The sequence below is a fragment of the Mustela erminea genome, chromosome 6 (assembly GCF_009829155.1).
Source record: "Mustela erminea isolate mMusErm1 chromosome 6, mMusErm1.Pri, whole genome shotgun sequence".
NCBI classification, from domain to species: domain Eukaryota; kingdom Metazoa; phylum Chordata; class Mammalia; order Carnivora; family Mustelidae; genus Mustela; species Mustela erminea.
Window position 1 is genome coordinate 1713332 of NC_045619.1, and position 14829 is coordinate 1728160.

A 14829-nucleotide genomic window follows, 5' to 3' on the forward strand; every position below is an offset into this window, starting at 1 on the left:
CTCCCTGGTCTGCAAGGGGGGGAGCCCCGAGGCGACTCTGGCAGGTGGCGCTCTGTGATACGGGGGGACGTCAGCCAGAGCAGGGACCGCAGGAAAGTGGGACCCAGCTCCGGAGGAGCGTTACTACAAGCCACATCCCAGATGACTCACTTCTCAATTAGCCACCTCGTTCCGGGAAGAGCCTGGCGTGCCAGCTTCGTGTCAGGGAACGTTGTGACAAGGGCTACCCTCCAGCTCAGCCAGGGCGGAAGTGGGCCCAGCGCTGGTGCCGCGGGCTCCCCTCCGCGTGGAGGGTCCCTGCACGTCCTGCGAGCTTGGGGGCAGGGGTCATCGATGTGCAAGGAGCTCTCTCGGCGCGAGGTGACCCGAGCGGCCCAGCCCTTGCTTGAAAGCACACTAGAGCTGTTTGTCCAGCAGGGCTCTACTCCATCACGTGAACCGCAGGTGAAGTCCCACGGGCCCTTCAGCCCACAGAGCTGAAGCAGAAAGCAAACAACTGTCCCCGTAAACGCTGATGGGGCCGAGGCGGGGCAGGGCCCAGGCGAGCCTGCCCTGTGGTCTTTGGCCTCCATGTCTGACTCCGCGGCCCAGGAGACTGGCCTCTGCTGTCGCTGTGATAAATTCCTGGCCCGGCACAGCCACGAGCAGCGTCAGTTCTGGGAGGGAAACTGAGGCCCCGAAGGGAAGCTATGGAACGTGTCTGTGCTGTTCGTCGACACGTCCGTGCCACAGCTGTGTGTACAAACAAGCACACAGCACAGAGGGTTGGGGCAGGGGGAGGGGCCGGCACGGGGCGAGGGGGGCCGCAGGTCACGCCAGCTCTACTCCCCATGGGCCACACTGTGGGTCCCGTCCTGCAGGTTGAGAACATGCTTAGGAACAGCCACATTTGACCTTTCCTTGTCTTACCAAACAGGGGTCTCCCAGATGGCTGACCGGGCAGGGGGCGGCCACAGGTTCAGCTCAGGACCACGCGGTCTAGGGGAACACAGGATACATACGCTGGGTCTGGGGGCTGCAGGGAAGCCCGCACAGGTGCGTGAGTGGGGGCTCGGGGGCTCCTCTGTGCCCACCCCTGGACAGTGGAGGACGGGGGCGGGGGGTTCATTTTCACCCTGGAAAGAAGGGGGGAAGAAACTCGGAGGACGGCGCTGGACAAGTTGATGTCCTGAGTCTCACCGGGCATCCTGGGGGGGGTGGTCTGCCTGCTTCGCCCGACCTGCCCCCGCCTGCTGACCGCGGGCCCCACTCTCCCTGCAGAGGGCTCCTAGGGCCCAGCGACAAGGAAACAGGAAGGCCACACTGGCGCCCCACCAGGGCAGCAACCTCCGGCTTCCCCCAGAAGGACTGAAATTAAGGCATATCCAGGCAGCAAAGGTCCTGCCTACGAGGGAGCTTTCTGGAGGGAAAGGCAAGATGAGACGGGTTCCACTGAGATGTAGACAGAAGTCTCTGAATCCTGCCTGGGGACAGGCCGGCCCACGGGTCCGAGGGGTGATTCAGCAGGTGGGTGGACGCCGCCTGCCCTGTCTCGGCGGGATGGGAGGTGTGCCCGCTGCCTGACACGGTGCCGTCCCCACCAGCAGCCCGGCTGCGTGCGGAGAAGCCACGAGGCACACACAGGCTGTGAGCGGCCGTGAACCCGGCCGTTCCCAGCTCCGGAAAACAGACGTGCGGGGAAAGTGCAGAGACACCTCCTGTCCTGGCAGATGGCCTCTCCGGCAGTGCGCGCCCGGCTGCAGAGGGCGGGAAGTGCGGCGAGCAGACAGCCAAGTCAGGCCGGTGCACCTGCCGGGGGTGCCGGGCCTGGACGCCCTCACAGCTGGCAGCGCGGAGCCCCAGGCCACAGTCTTCCTGCAGACCCAGAGGTGCTCGCTGGGACCCAGGGCCGGAGCAGCGGTCCGGCCTGGAGGCGAGGGCCCAGGGACACCGCCAGGCACCCCTCGCGCGCTGCGGGGACGCACCCGAGCCACAGGTGCCCGAGGAGGTGAGTGTGCCGGGCGCTGCATGTGGGAGCCCGGCGAAGGAGAGGGGTTGGGGGGTTCGGGGGTCGGGAGGTCGGGGGGGGCGGGGTCAGGGGGTCAGGGGGGTCGGGGGGGTCAGGGGAAGCCTCCGGAAGCCGGCGGCCCGCAATGGTGCTTCACAAGATGGAGCTCTTCGCCGGGGTTCCACGGCCTCCCTCTCCGCCACCCCGTGGAAATCCTTTGATCACTTCTGACGCCGAAGCAACAGGTCCTGGGGATCCAGCCTGCCCTTTCTCAGACAGCTCAGCCCCGCCCCAGCCCCCGGCCCCGCCCCGGCCCCGCCCCCGGCCTTCAACTCCGCCCAGCACCTCGGCCCTGCCCCTGGCATTTGGCCACGCCCCCAGGGCTGCAGGCCTGGGTCTGCCCAGGCAGCCCATGCAGTTCAGGGTGACCGGATCAATGAGTGTTTCCCCCAGAATCAATCTCCTAGTGGTGCTGCCCTGGAGAGGGGGTTCAGGCAGTGTGTTCAGGGACGGCTTCCTGGAGGAGGAGGCTCTCTGCCACCAGGGCCAGTCCCAGCCCTGGTCCAGCTCCTGGCTGCCGCCTGCGTTCAGCACCGCTGCAGGGTGTTACACTGTGTGAAGGGACGCGCCAGGCGTGAACTTGGCCGTGAACTGGATGGACAGCTGTGCAGGCGAGAACAGGCGCGCACACACACACACACACACACACACCCCAGGAGGGGAGGCCCCATGGCAGAGGCCTCGCGGCTGGACTCTGCCAGGCCAGAACACGGGGATGGAGAGTCTCAGCATGCAGGGAAGGTCCAACCTTGGGAGGCCCGGAGTGACCTGAGCAGGGGCAAGTGCTCAAGGAAGGGCAGGAGAGGGGGTGCAGAGCTTAAACTCAACGGGGAACCGCAGGTGGGGTCCCAGGGCGGCCAGGCCGCGCTGCGGACAATGCTGATCTGTTCGGGGTGGGGGTTCTGGGGTTACGGCAGTGAAGGCAGACCTGGAGGACAGCAAGATGCACTTCAGAGAAAAACTGGACACACGGCCTAGGGTCGGGGACCGCCGACGCAGAGGCCTGCTCAAGGCCAGGAAAGAGAAGCCTGCGGGGTAGAAAAGGGATTCGGGACCAGACCCTGGGCAGCTGCCTGCCACCCCTGACAGGCTCCTCCCATTCCAAGGCTGGGACTGGACACAACCAGAGAGGGTGGTGGTCACACCACGATGGTGTGCTGGCTCAGGCTGCCTGTCCCCCACTCTGCCGCCTCTGCCTTGTGCTGGCCGTCCAGCCCCCACTGGAATGCCAGCCCAGGGGGCCACCAGCATGGCTGCCTCTCCTTCCCAGGAGCCCTAATTCCTAGTTGCCTGAATCCACTGCCGACTGAGTCTCCCGCCTTCCACAGATGCCAGGGCCGGCCATCGGCCTCTCCTGCTCACTCAGCAGACACAGACGGAGAGCCAGTGCTGAAGCAGGGACCCCCGGGGGCCGTTCCTCCACGGGGGAGGCTGGTCCACAGCAGGAGCCCACCAGCGACGGGAGGCCGCAGCCCTGGGAGATGAGAGCTCTCTCCCAGGGAGACTCTCGCTACGCGGCCACTGTCCCACCAGGCCCAGGCCGCCATCCTCCAGGACGCTGCCAGTGTGGAGCGGGGCCAGGGCCTTCCCAGAGCCGCGGGGAGCAGGCGGCGTTCCGGAGGAGTCCTGCTCGCCGAGCTGCAGACAGAGGTGCTTGCACACTCGATCCTGGCAGCCATTTTAGTAAGTGCTGGTTACAAAGCCTCCCGAGCCCTCCGCCACACTTGCCGGGGTGGACAGAACGGTCGCCCCCACCTGCAGCCAGCTGCTCGGCATTTCTGGAAAGCCCAGTTGTCCAGCCGGCCTGAGCTGCCCGCCCCGAGTCTCAGTTCGCAGTCCTGGACCTGCTCTGTAAAGCTGTGGACCAGAGTTGAGAAGGCAGCACCCCACCCCCAGGAGCGGCCTCCATGGGGCCTTGGGGGGCTTCCCATCCCGAGGGATGCCCTGTAGGAGCCACCGGGCTCTGGGGAGCTCTGGCGCCCCAAACCCCAGCTCCCAGGGTCCGTGTATGGGAGCAAGGCAGCACTTAGATAGGGACACCAGCAGATTCTGTTAGCCTTGTGACAGCCAGGGACACCCCCACACCAAAGAATGGGCAACTGGCAGGTCCCCAGGCCCTCAGCCTCCCTGCAGCTCCGTCTCCCATCACCCATCCCCCCAGGAGCCGGAGACCCCAACCCCGGTCCCGGCCCTCCTCGTCAACCTCCTCCCCATGCCTCGGCCGTCACCCGCGGCACTCTGGGTGACAGGTGGCATTCTGTGGAGGTCATTAACTCCTGAGCACCACATTTTAATGCAGAAAGGAGCCCTTCTCATTCGGCGCAGCTGTGAAGCTATATAAAGAAATGGGGATTTTAATGTTTTGCTTTTCTTCCCTTTTCTAGTGCCACATTATCATAACATTTCCCTATAATTACGCCCATAAAAGTCACCTGAAAATACTTTATGCCACAAAAGTTGATCTACACACGTCATTCCCTGGATGTCGAGTGCTGAGTCCTGACCAAGACCTTCGAGGTGGGATTTAGCCGGGAGCCCCGAGCCGAGCAGACCTGGCAAGCCCACGGCGGGACGCAGCCCCCTTTTTGGGATCCGCTGTCCTCTGTCCTCACCGGCAAGAGAGATGCTGGAGACACTCCTGGAAGGACTGAGCAGGGCTGCCTGCTCCCCGCCGCTGTTCCCCAGCACCCTTCCCCGGGGGGCCTGTGCTCAGGAGGACACTTCCTTGGGCATCTCCTTACCTCGCTGATGCCTGGGCATCCGCTCAGCTCGTATAAACCCCACAAGCAGAGGTGACTTATCTTTAGGAAGCTGAAAGAAACCAACGCCACAGCCTCTCCAGCCAGGAATTCATCAAATAAAAACACACAGGAGAAAAGAAAGGGGAAAAAAAAAAAAAAAAAACAACAAGAAACTCAAAGAGCCCGAGATGAGAAAGAAACCTCTGAATGGCATCACTTCATTAAGCCCAGTATTTTCGAATTCACCTCTCCAAGAACTCCAGAAATAAAATCTGAACAGCGGGAAAGTAGCACATTCTAATCTCTCCTAACTACGCAATAAATTGTATTTATAAAGAAAATGCGACAGTACAGAGCCCACGCTCGGTTAGTGTCCTAATGGATTAAAAACAATTCAGAAGTTGGTAACTTCTCATCGTCGTAGCTGAGGACATGAGATTTAACTCAAAGCTACGAGTCAATTTTGATGGGATCCACGGGGGGGGGATAAAAAAATTCCACGTCAGCAATATTTGCACGCCGGACCTGTCCGCCAAGCCAAGCCATTCCCTGTGGGGACAGCACAGAGCTTCTCCCCTCGGACTAAATACCGCACACAAATGTCCAAGTCAAGGCTTGGACACGACCCCTCACTAGCTCCTCGTGTTCCCCATCCCCCTCGCTGGCCGGTGCTGTAAGGCAGCCCGGAAAGATGACCACGTCCTCCGCGACGGGCACCCCAACGCAGTCACGCCCCCCCAGTAACCCGGCCGGCGGTGCCAGCTTCGGAGAACCACATCCACCCTAGCCAAGCCCTCCGCTCCAGATCGGCCAGGGGGCCGACGGCACACACGGCTCCTTCTAAGACACAAAGAAAGAGGAAGGACTTCCAACTTTCTCCCCCAAGCTCATGACCCCGGAGCCAGCCCTGCCGCCAATAGGACGTCCGCAGGCCACCGAGTGTGCGGCTTGGGGACGGCCGCCAAGGACCCCCTTCCTCTTTCCGCTCTTCCTGGCAATTGCTCCCCAATGGGAGAAAAATGACAAGACCGTGTCACTATAGCAACTAACCTAGTTGGTGGGCTGCAGGTCTCTCTCCGGCCGGAGGGTGGAGCCCAGCTCCTTAACTAGGAGCCGCCGCCGCCGCGGGGTCCCCGCACCACATCCCCGCACGGAAAACCAGGCCAGAAAATCACCCAGTTTCCCTCACGCCGCGCCTGAAAGTGCACACCTTGTGTGCTGCGGAGAAATTCTCAGATTTAATAGGGAGGATAATTGAATTCTATATGATCCTTATCAGTTTCCCTAATTAATATGATCCAAATATATCTGCTTCATAACACAGAGACATTTTGGGTAATAAAAATCCTGACTGATAACAAAAACAATTTACAAACAAGGATGCTAACGGTTCTTATTCATCCCAGATATACTGGAGAAGAGAATGGAAATCATAAGAACTGTTTCATTTGCATTTTACTTGCTTTACCAATTCTAAAAAAAAAAAAAAATGCTTTTTTTTTTCCTGCAGGACTGCCGTTCCACGCTATAAATTATTATGTCTATTTTGTATTTTAGTAAAATGTTTTAATTTCTCCAAGTGCATTTCCGGTGAAATGGGGTGTGTCCGTAAACGTCTTATCTTACTGTCAATTATTCCGTTACATGGAAACAGCAACAACCATGAAAATGTGGTTAACCCAAGCTTTCATTATTAATGATTTCTGTCCTTCCGAATAAGACATTTTACCAAATGTCCTTGTCCTGCTGGAAGATTTGTTTCCAGAACACCAGGGAGGCTGCTAAGGGCGGGCTGAGCGTGTGGGTGGGGATCTCGGGTTCCACGGTGTGTCTGGGTGGCGGGCTGCAGCCGGGCTGTTCTCTGACCCCGGCCTGGGGCGGGCAGCAGTCCTGGGACGGGAGGGGCGGGGTGACGTGCAGGTGCAGGTGTAGGGTGTGCAGTGGGCAGAGGCCGGGGACACTGACAAGGTGGGAGCCGGGGAGGCCCCGGCTGGCAGTGGGGGTGTGGCGTGTGCAAACCACCGCCAAGGCGTCCTACACTTAACCGTCCGTGGTTGCTCTTTTTCTCACCTGAAGCGCCGCCGCTCCCCCGCCCAGGTGCTGTCCTGAGTTCTCCTCTGGGACCCATGGACCCTGTCACCAGAGCCAGCCGAGGACAGCAGCCCCAGGGGAGGCCCAGGGAGCTAGTCCCCTTCCTAACACTGATGGATGCGAACCCTGCTGCCCCCACGCCACCAGGAAGAGCATTCACATGGCCCCCCGTTGGTCCTGGGACTTTCTCTCTCACCAGCTCTTTGCACATCACCAAGGAACCCTGCAAATGCCGCTGGAGGGCCGAGATGGCCGCGGGGAGCCAGGGGACCCTTGCGACCATAGCTCCAAGCCCCAGCTCCGGCCCCCCCCAGAGGGCAGCCGAGTGCTGGCGGTGCTCCCTGGGCAGCTCGGTCACGACCCCGCTGGGGGCCTTCCCGCCTGGCGCCCCCTCCCCGCGCGGGGCGCCAGCCGTTGCCTGCGATTGTGGGCGATGCACAACGGGGTGGGAAGAAGTAGGGCCCTGACTGCTCGGGCACCGGTGTCCTCGCGGCTCCGGCGGGCTGGGCTGTCCCAGGACTCGGAGACCGCGCCGCGCCCGGGGCTCCGTGGTCCGCTGTGGTCTCGTTGGGGGCAGCGGAGGGCTCGGACTGCCCGCGGGAGGCCGGGACTTGGAGGTGGTGCCGCGGGAGCCAGGCGCGGCGCTGGCCTCTTTTTTTTTTTTTTTTTTTTAAGAATCCATATTTTTCCATCACCTCCCGCGCCCATGGCAGTTCTCCATGACAGGTGTTCCTCAGCGCCCGTCCCCTCCTCCCGCTACGAAGGGAAGGGACGGGAGCCCGTGCCAGGCGGCCGGCCGGGGAGCGAGCAGCCCGCGCCATCCCGGCCCCCGAGCCGGTGCCCAGGACGCTGGCCACTCCCCGTCACCCTGGCGGGCTGCGAGCGTGCGCCCGGCGCCCTGACCACCCGCCCCCACCGCGGCCCGGGGCTGCGCCCAGGACTGCGACCCCCCACCCCCACCCAGCCCACCCCCGGCCGCTGACCCCGGCCGCCCCCGAGCCGGTCCCCGTCGCCGGTCCCCCGCACCCACCCGGCCCCGAGCCCGCGGCCCCGGGCCAGACCAGCTGGGTCAGCGGCTCGGAGCCCCGGACCGACTCCAGAAATGCCCGCGGCGGCGGCGGCGGCGGCCCCTCCACGCACCCCACCCCTCACTTCTCTTTTTTAAGGACGCGCCTGGCGAGTCGGCTTCCCCGGCAGGCGAGGCTCCAGCCGCGCGCCCGAGCCCGAGCCCCGCTCCCGCCGGGGACACCCCGCTCCCGGCCCGGCCGCCGCGTCGCCCCCCGTCCCCCGCGGGAGTGTCGCGGGCGGAGGGCGCCGGGCAGGGCGCTCCGCCGACATCCCCCGCGGTGCGGCCCGCCGGCCCCGCACCTGCCGCCGCCTCCGGAGCGCGCGGCTCGGCTCGGCCTGGGCCGGGAGCGGCGGCCGCACACCGGGCAGCCCCGGGCATCGCCGCGCCACCCGGGGCCTGGCGCCCGGGCCCTGCCCCCGAGTCGGGGCGGGAGGCTCGGCGGCGGCGCCCGCTTCCGAAGTGCCCGGGCGGCCCCGCTCCCTCCTGGCCCAGCGGGGAGCGGCGGGACCCGGGGACGGCGCGCCGCGAGCCGGCAACTCCGCACCGACTCCTGGCGGCCGCGGGGCCGGGGCCGGGGCCGGGGCCGGGCCGGGGCGGGGGAGGGCCCGGGGGCCGGGGCCGGAGGGCCGTGCGGGGGCCCGGCCGCGCGGTACTCACTGCAGTAGGCGATGAGCAGGCTGGCCAGGATCATGAACGCCCAAAAAGTTGAGGACATGCTGGGCAGGGCGGTCGCATCTTGCCGGCTGCCGGTCCTGGGCGATGGCGCCATTGAAGCCGCGGCGCCCGCGCGGGGGGCAGCAGCGCGTCTCAGCAGCCGGCCCTGCCCGCGCCCCCGCGCCGGCCTCCACGTGCGGGCCCCGCGCGCGCCATCCTCCGCCGCCGCCGCCACCGCCGCCGCGCCCGGGCTCCGGCCCACTGCGCCCCGCGCCGGCCCGCCCCGCGCCGCGCCCGCGCCCGCGTCCGCGTCCGCGTCCGCGCCCGCGCCCGCGCCCGCCGAGCCCGGGGACGCCGGCCCCGCCGCTCTGGGCGTCGCTGCGCGCCCGGGCTCGGCGCGCCCGGCCACCAATGGGAGGGGCGCGCCCGGTGCGCGCGCCCGACGCCGCGGGGTCCCGGCGCGGTCCCCGGGACTGGCGGGGGAGGCAGGCCGAGGGGACGCCGCGCCCAAGCCGCGCCTCTGGATGGCGACAGAGACGGCCGGGCGCGCCCGCTGCCTGGGCACCACGCGGGGAGGACAGGCCTGGCCAGCGCGAAGTTTGTGGACTTGGGCTGTGTGGCCCGTGGGCCCCACGAGCCCCGACTCCTTTCCGCAGAGGCCTGCGACGCCGGGTCCCAGAGTTTACTGTGAGTACAGGGTGCTTCGGGCCCTTTTCCCAGATGCGCCCTTCACCGCTGTTCTGGGTCGTGCGTGCGCTGGTGTCCTCGAACCCACAAAGAGCGCAGTCTCAGAGCCCTGCAGAGTCAGCTGAGGTCAGCGCCCGAGGGCTCCTGGTCTCCCCAGCTCGAGCACTGCCAGGCAGGGACACAAGCCCCTCCCGAGCATCCTCCTTGTCCTCCATGGGGCGCCTTGCCCTTTGCGCCCTGCCCAGGACCTTGGCGAGCTGTGTCCTTGCCCCTCCCCTACCAGGCCCCAGTCTCGGGTCTCCCAACTCCCATCTAGGTGCTGGACTGTGTAAGCAGGATGACAATTAGTATAATTCATTTTATTTGCATAGTTAATTATCATCAGCAAAACGGATTCATTCCTGTAAACAAGAGGAGAGAGGATCAAGTATGTCCTTTGAGGTCAGAGTCTCCAACCTCACTGCTCCCTCTCAGGTCCCTGCAGCAAGACGAGCTCCCGAGACCAGATGCTCAGCAGAGCCCCCCCCACCCCGGGAGACTTGGGCACTGCGGTCCGCAGCCACACCACCCACCCCGAGTGCTGGCTTCCCGTGGGTCGGGGCCTCTTCTGACATGAGCTCATCCTTCCTGATTCAGGGGTCTTCTGGGCCTGCATGAGGAGGGAGGGCTCCCAGAACCCCATGAGGTCTTGCTGGAACTGGAGACCCTTTCCCAGGAGCCACTAGAGGGCCTGAAGCAAAAATGGTCCCAGCATCCCTCGTCCCCTCCGGCCCTGGCCTGCTGGGCCTATGAGGAGACCATGGAGCCTGTGATCACGGCTGCTCGGAGCCTGCTGTGGGCGCGAGGGACCCACCAGCACACACTCACTGCACACACACGAGACACACACATACATGACATACACATGACACACACACCATATACACACGTGCACACACACACGTGGTACCTACGTACCACACACACATCCTTTCACACACACACACACACACACACCGTATACACACACACCATACACATGCACACACAACACACACACACACACACACCCGTGCGGAGAAAACTGAGGCAGACAGGACCAGTCCAGGCCAAGCCACCTCTCCCAGTCCCGTGGCGGCTCAGTGAGGAGCCCTCACCAGAGGCTGTAATGTCATTGTGTCCAGGATGATTTTTTTCGTAAATTTTCTATTCCTGTTTAATTCAAGCGGTCTGACTTCCTTCTTGGTATCTTCCCCACGCAGCATGCTGGTTCCCTTCGCTGGTGTGTAGGTGCTGCAGACCCGGGGCTCCTGAGAGCCTGAGGGAGAAGGGGTGGGAGCCCTGGTCGGGTGCATCGGGCTGGGGTCCGCCCCCGGGCCGGGAGGGGCTCCCTCGCTCAGAGTCCCTGCAGTCCCCCGCCCCGGGGGGGGGCTGCCTCTCTAGCTCTACGCCCCCCGGTCTGATGGAAGCCGTTTATCCTGCTAAAAAGGATGCGACGTGCCGCGTCCGTCGCCTCCCGTCCATCCCATGTCGTCTCCTGTTGTGGGCAGTCCCGCACGCCGGTCCGTGCCGCGAGCACCTTCCAGATGCCGCTGCGGGACGCGGCGAGTTCCACGACACACACACTTTCTGGCCCCTGGAACTGTGGGCTTGGTTTGGGAAACACATGAGGAAACCAGCACCAGCAGCGCCCAGAGGCCGCGCCCCGAGGGGAGGGACCGAAGGCTTGCCTGGCAGGTGCGCGGGGAGGGCGGGCCAGGGAAGCTTCCGGCCCAGTGGGTTTGCAGGTTAGTCGAGCCGTCCTCAGGACAAGTGCGCGTGCGCACACACACACACACACACACACGTGACATGACAGCTTCACAAAACCATACTTACACTCTTGCTATACTGTGGTATTTTCCATTGTGTCCTAATTCATTTCGTACACGCGGGCTGCTCACCGACGGGCGTGTTTACTGTAATTCTCTCCGCGTGGCACGGCTGCTCCCGGAGGGATGTGGTCTGCGTCGAGTGTGGGAGGGTGAACTGGAGGGGTCACGCCAAGGTCGGAGGGCGATGCTGGGGGTGGGCAGTGGGGGAGCGCCCCACGCGGAAGGAGGGTGCGGTGTGTGGCGCGACCTCCATGAGAGTCCCACGGCTGTGACACGAGGGCTGGACAGGTAAAAGGAAAAGGTATTCAAAGACGCTTGTGAAAGCTGGTGAGGCAGGCCTGGCGCAGGGCCGTCCGCAAGGACAGGGGCCCTTGGGACGGGCTCATGCTGTCGGGGAGAGGCTGCAGGATCAGGGGCTCTGGCTATGCCGGCCTGACGGGACCGTGGCTGCAGGCCGGCCCGGGGACCAGGCATCTCCATGGAGGGACATTGGACGATGGGGAGCCTGGGCAGCTGTTAGGGGGATGGGGGGGGGGCCTCTGGTAGAACTGACATAGCAGGGTTCTTGCTAAATCCAGATCGCACAAGGAGGTGTGCAGGTGGGCCTCGGAGAACGATCAGGAGCCCGACCAGCTTTTGTCCAAGCAAAGAACGTCGGTCAGGCTGGAGCAACTCATGGATCTGGAGTGTCTTGGCCAAGTCTGTGCTGGGTCCGGACGACCGTACCGGGAAGAGGAGAGAGAACAGAGCCCGCGGTGCCTGCGGCTTGGAGTCAGAGGGTGGTGGAGAGTCTGGGAGCCGGGGAGGCTGGGCGGGAGAGAGGGCGGCTGGTCAGGGCACTGGCAGGGTGAGGGGAGGACGGGTCACCAGAAGGCACAGCCGGGAGGCCGGCCGGAGGCAGCGGCAGGCGCTGGCGGCTCCCGGGGGGCCGGGCCCAGACCTCGATGGGAGCTGGGGATGGGGGATGAGAGGGGCGCCGAGTTCCGTTGCTAGGAAACAGCGCGGCTCCTGGTCCCAAAGCTGCCAAGTGACAGTCTGTCGTCGTCGACTGGCTGGCTGTGGAGAGTGGCGAGAACCCACAGCACCTTCAACTCTGAGAGCCGAGTAAGTTTAGTGGACGCTCGGTCCCCAGCCCCACTCCACGCCGCGCTGACTGGGGATCCTGCCCTGCAGCCTCCAGCAGGTCCTGGGTCCCCCCAAGCCCCAAGCTGTGTCCTGGCCCATCGATGGGGCGTCCTGCATCTGGTGGCTCAGGGGGCCACGGGAGCCCCAGACACGTGGAGTGGCCCATGGAGGAGGAGTGGCATGTGAGGGGGGCTGGACGTGGCGCTCCCTCCAGGTCTGGGCTGGGAACGCCAGCGTCCCCTGCACGGGGCGTGTGTGCCTGTTGTCACTGCTCTGCTGCAGAACACAGGGGTGTGGTCTGTGGCTTTCCTGTTCTCTGCCCTTCCGTACCGGGCATGGGACATTGGTCACTGAGGTCATGGACTGCCAGGCTGACCGAGAGATTCCTAGCTGGATGTTAAACTGGGTAAGATTTGGGGGTGTCCGCTTGGGCATTGGGGAGGGCGGTGTACTTTATGGGAGGGCAGGCACGGTTTTGGGAAGGACATACAGCGGTCCGTGTGTGGCAGGCAGCTAACGGGCCGACAGTCTTGGGCCTGTCTGTTCCTCCTCTAGAAACAGTTGCAGGTTTTCCTTTGCAGGCCCACTGCCGGCCACGATGCGTCCGTGTGCAGTTTGCAGAGACGCCCCTGAGCCCCGAGAGATGCAGGAGCAGGGAGGGCGGGAGACCGGACGGCGGCCCCAGAGGTGTAGGAGCCTGCCGGAGACAGGTGCTGGCCAGGTGGGGGCGACAGCGTCCGGGAGGCCACTTCTCCGCAGGCAAGTGGGCTGAGGGGGAGCCGGCCCCGCAGGCAAGAGGCACGGGGGGTCGGCAGGTTGGCAGGGGCCGACAGCCGACCGCGAGCCCCGTGGCAACAGAGGGCCCTAAAATTTCAGCCCTGGAAACAGTTTTTCACAGAGTCGGTGGGTGCAACTAGAGCGTTATTTCGAGGGGCGACTGCCCTTTCCACCACTCAAGGTCGGGGACGAGAAGTGTTTCTCTGTCCCATGGTATGTTCCAGGCGTCATCCCAAGCCGTTTGCCTAGAGAGAGGGCCCCGACACCTGTGCATGGGTGTGCACGCTGCGACATGGGGGGCCGAGGGACGCGCCGGGACCGTTCCACGGTGGCGCAGGGAGGGGCGGCTGAGGCTGGGGCCGGCAGCCGTGCCCCAGACAGCACGCTCCGAAGTCGGGCAATTATGTCCATTTAAAGACAGTTTTGTAAAGGACGGACGAGGCAGAGAAAGGAAGCGCGTCTCCGTGGTGCCCCCAGACAGCCGCCCCAGGGTTTTGTTGGTGACGTTACTCCCTTGTTCGCACACGGCTCTGCGGGTCTGTCGTGAACCGTGTCCGTCGGTCGGCGGTGAGTGACTGGGACCCCATTTCATGGCCCTGGGCGACACTGTCCTGAATAACTACCACCACTGACTGCTTCATCGGCGTTTGGACCCTGGGACTTTCCGGCACTCTGCTCCTCCGGATGTCTCGGCAGTGAGCGCTCGTCCCCAAGTCCTGTCCTGCAGATGCGCTACTTATAGGACGAACAACCATAGAACTCGAATTCTTGGGTCCAAGTAAGGACACGACTTGAAGGCCTTGCTCTATAGTTGGCAAATAAACGTCCAGAAAATGTATTAAATTACATTCCTCCCAAGAGCCCGTGAGGACATCACAGGCTGCCCACGCCAGCCCCGCTATTGTCCCCAGGAGAGAGCCAGGGACAGCGGCTCAGGTGACAAACACCTGTTAATGTCCTTCCCGTTTACGATTTTTGTGCATCCGTCAGTTCACATCTTTCGAGAACCACCTGTCCACACCCCTGGCTGGGTTTGCTCCCCATGGGTTTGTCTTCTTACCATTGATTATTCAGAACATTTAATTTGGGGAATAAATTGCCTTTAAATTTTGGGGAAGTTCGAAAATACAGAAAAGTCTCATTGAGACTGTGGCAGGTGTCAACGACCTTGTGTGTCCGGCTCGCACCATCCACAAACCGTCTTTGTGGTAGGTTTCGTGTGCAATACTTCCTCTTGGAGATCTGAATATGCGGTCAGCGGGGTCTGGACGAGGGCTCTTCTCTCGCTTTGTACACTTTGTTGTTCCTTATGGCTTTACGGAGGTGCACTGGCCAGGGTTCTCCAGAGAAACAGACCCAATAGCTGAGAGAGAGAGAGAGAGAGAGAGAAAAGTATTTTAAGGAATTGGCTCATGGGAACGTGGGGGTCGGCTAGAAATTCCAGAATTTTCCAGACAGGCCAGCAAGAGGAAGACCCAGAAAAGAGTGTCTCTCTGAGCTCTGGAGGCAGAATTCATTCCTCCTTAGGGACCTCAGTCTGTTTTCTGTGAAGGCCTTCAACTGATTGGGCAGGGCCCTCCCACATTGTGGAGAGCAATCTGCTGTCCCCAGAGCCGCCGATTCACACGCTCATCTCACCTAAAAATGTCTTCACAGCAGTATCTGGACTGATGTGTGGCCGGACAACCGGGAACCGTAACCCAGCCATGCTCACACGCACAGGGAACCGGCACAGAAGACGTCACTGGCGTGGAATTCACCACGCATATTTGAAGGGCAGCATTC

At 63.2% G+C, this 14829-nt stretch overlaps 2 protein-coding genes across 2 annotated transcripts in view; one reads left to right on the forward strand and one right to left on the reverse strand.

Moving 5' to 3' along the window:
- TAFA5 (TAFA chemokine like family member 5) overlaps positions 1-8857 on the reverse strand; it is a 171680-nt gene extending 162823 nt beyond the window's left edge. The window contains exon 1 of the mRNA XM_032345891.1: positions 8606-8857. Coding sequence (XP_032201782.1) covers positions 8606-8717 — 112 coding nt within the window. The 5' untranslated portion in view covers positions 8718-8857. The remainder of the gene's footprint in view (positions 1-8605) is intronic.
- An 89-nt stretch (positions 8858-8946) lies between these two features.
- Positions 8947-14829, forward strand: part of LOC116592613 — a 32734-nt gene continuing 26851 nt past the window's right edge. Inside the window, exons 1-4 of the mRNA XM_032345892.1 lie at positions 8947-9289; positions 11721-12246; positions 12550-12673; positions 12849-13030. Coding sequence (XP_032201783.1) covers positions 9127-9289; positions 11721-12246; positions 12550-12673; positions 12849-13030 — 995 coding nt within the window. The 5' untranslated portion in view covers positions 8947-9126. The remainder of the gene's footprint in view (positions 9290-11720; positions 12247-12549; positions 12674-12848; positions 13031-14829) is intronic.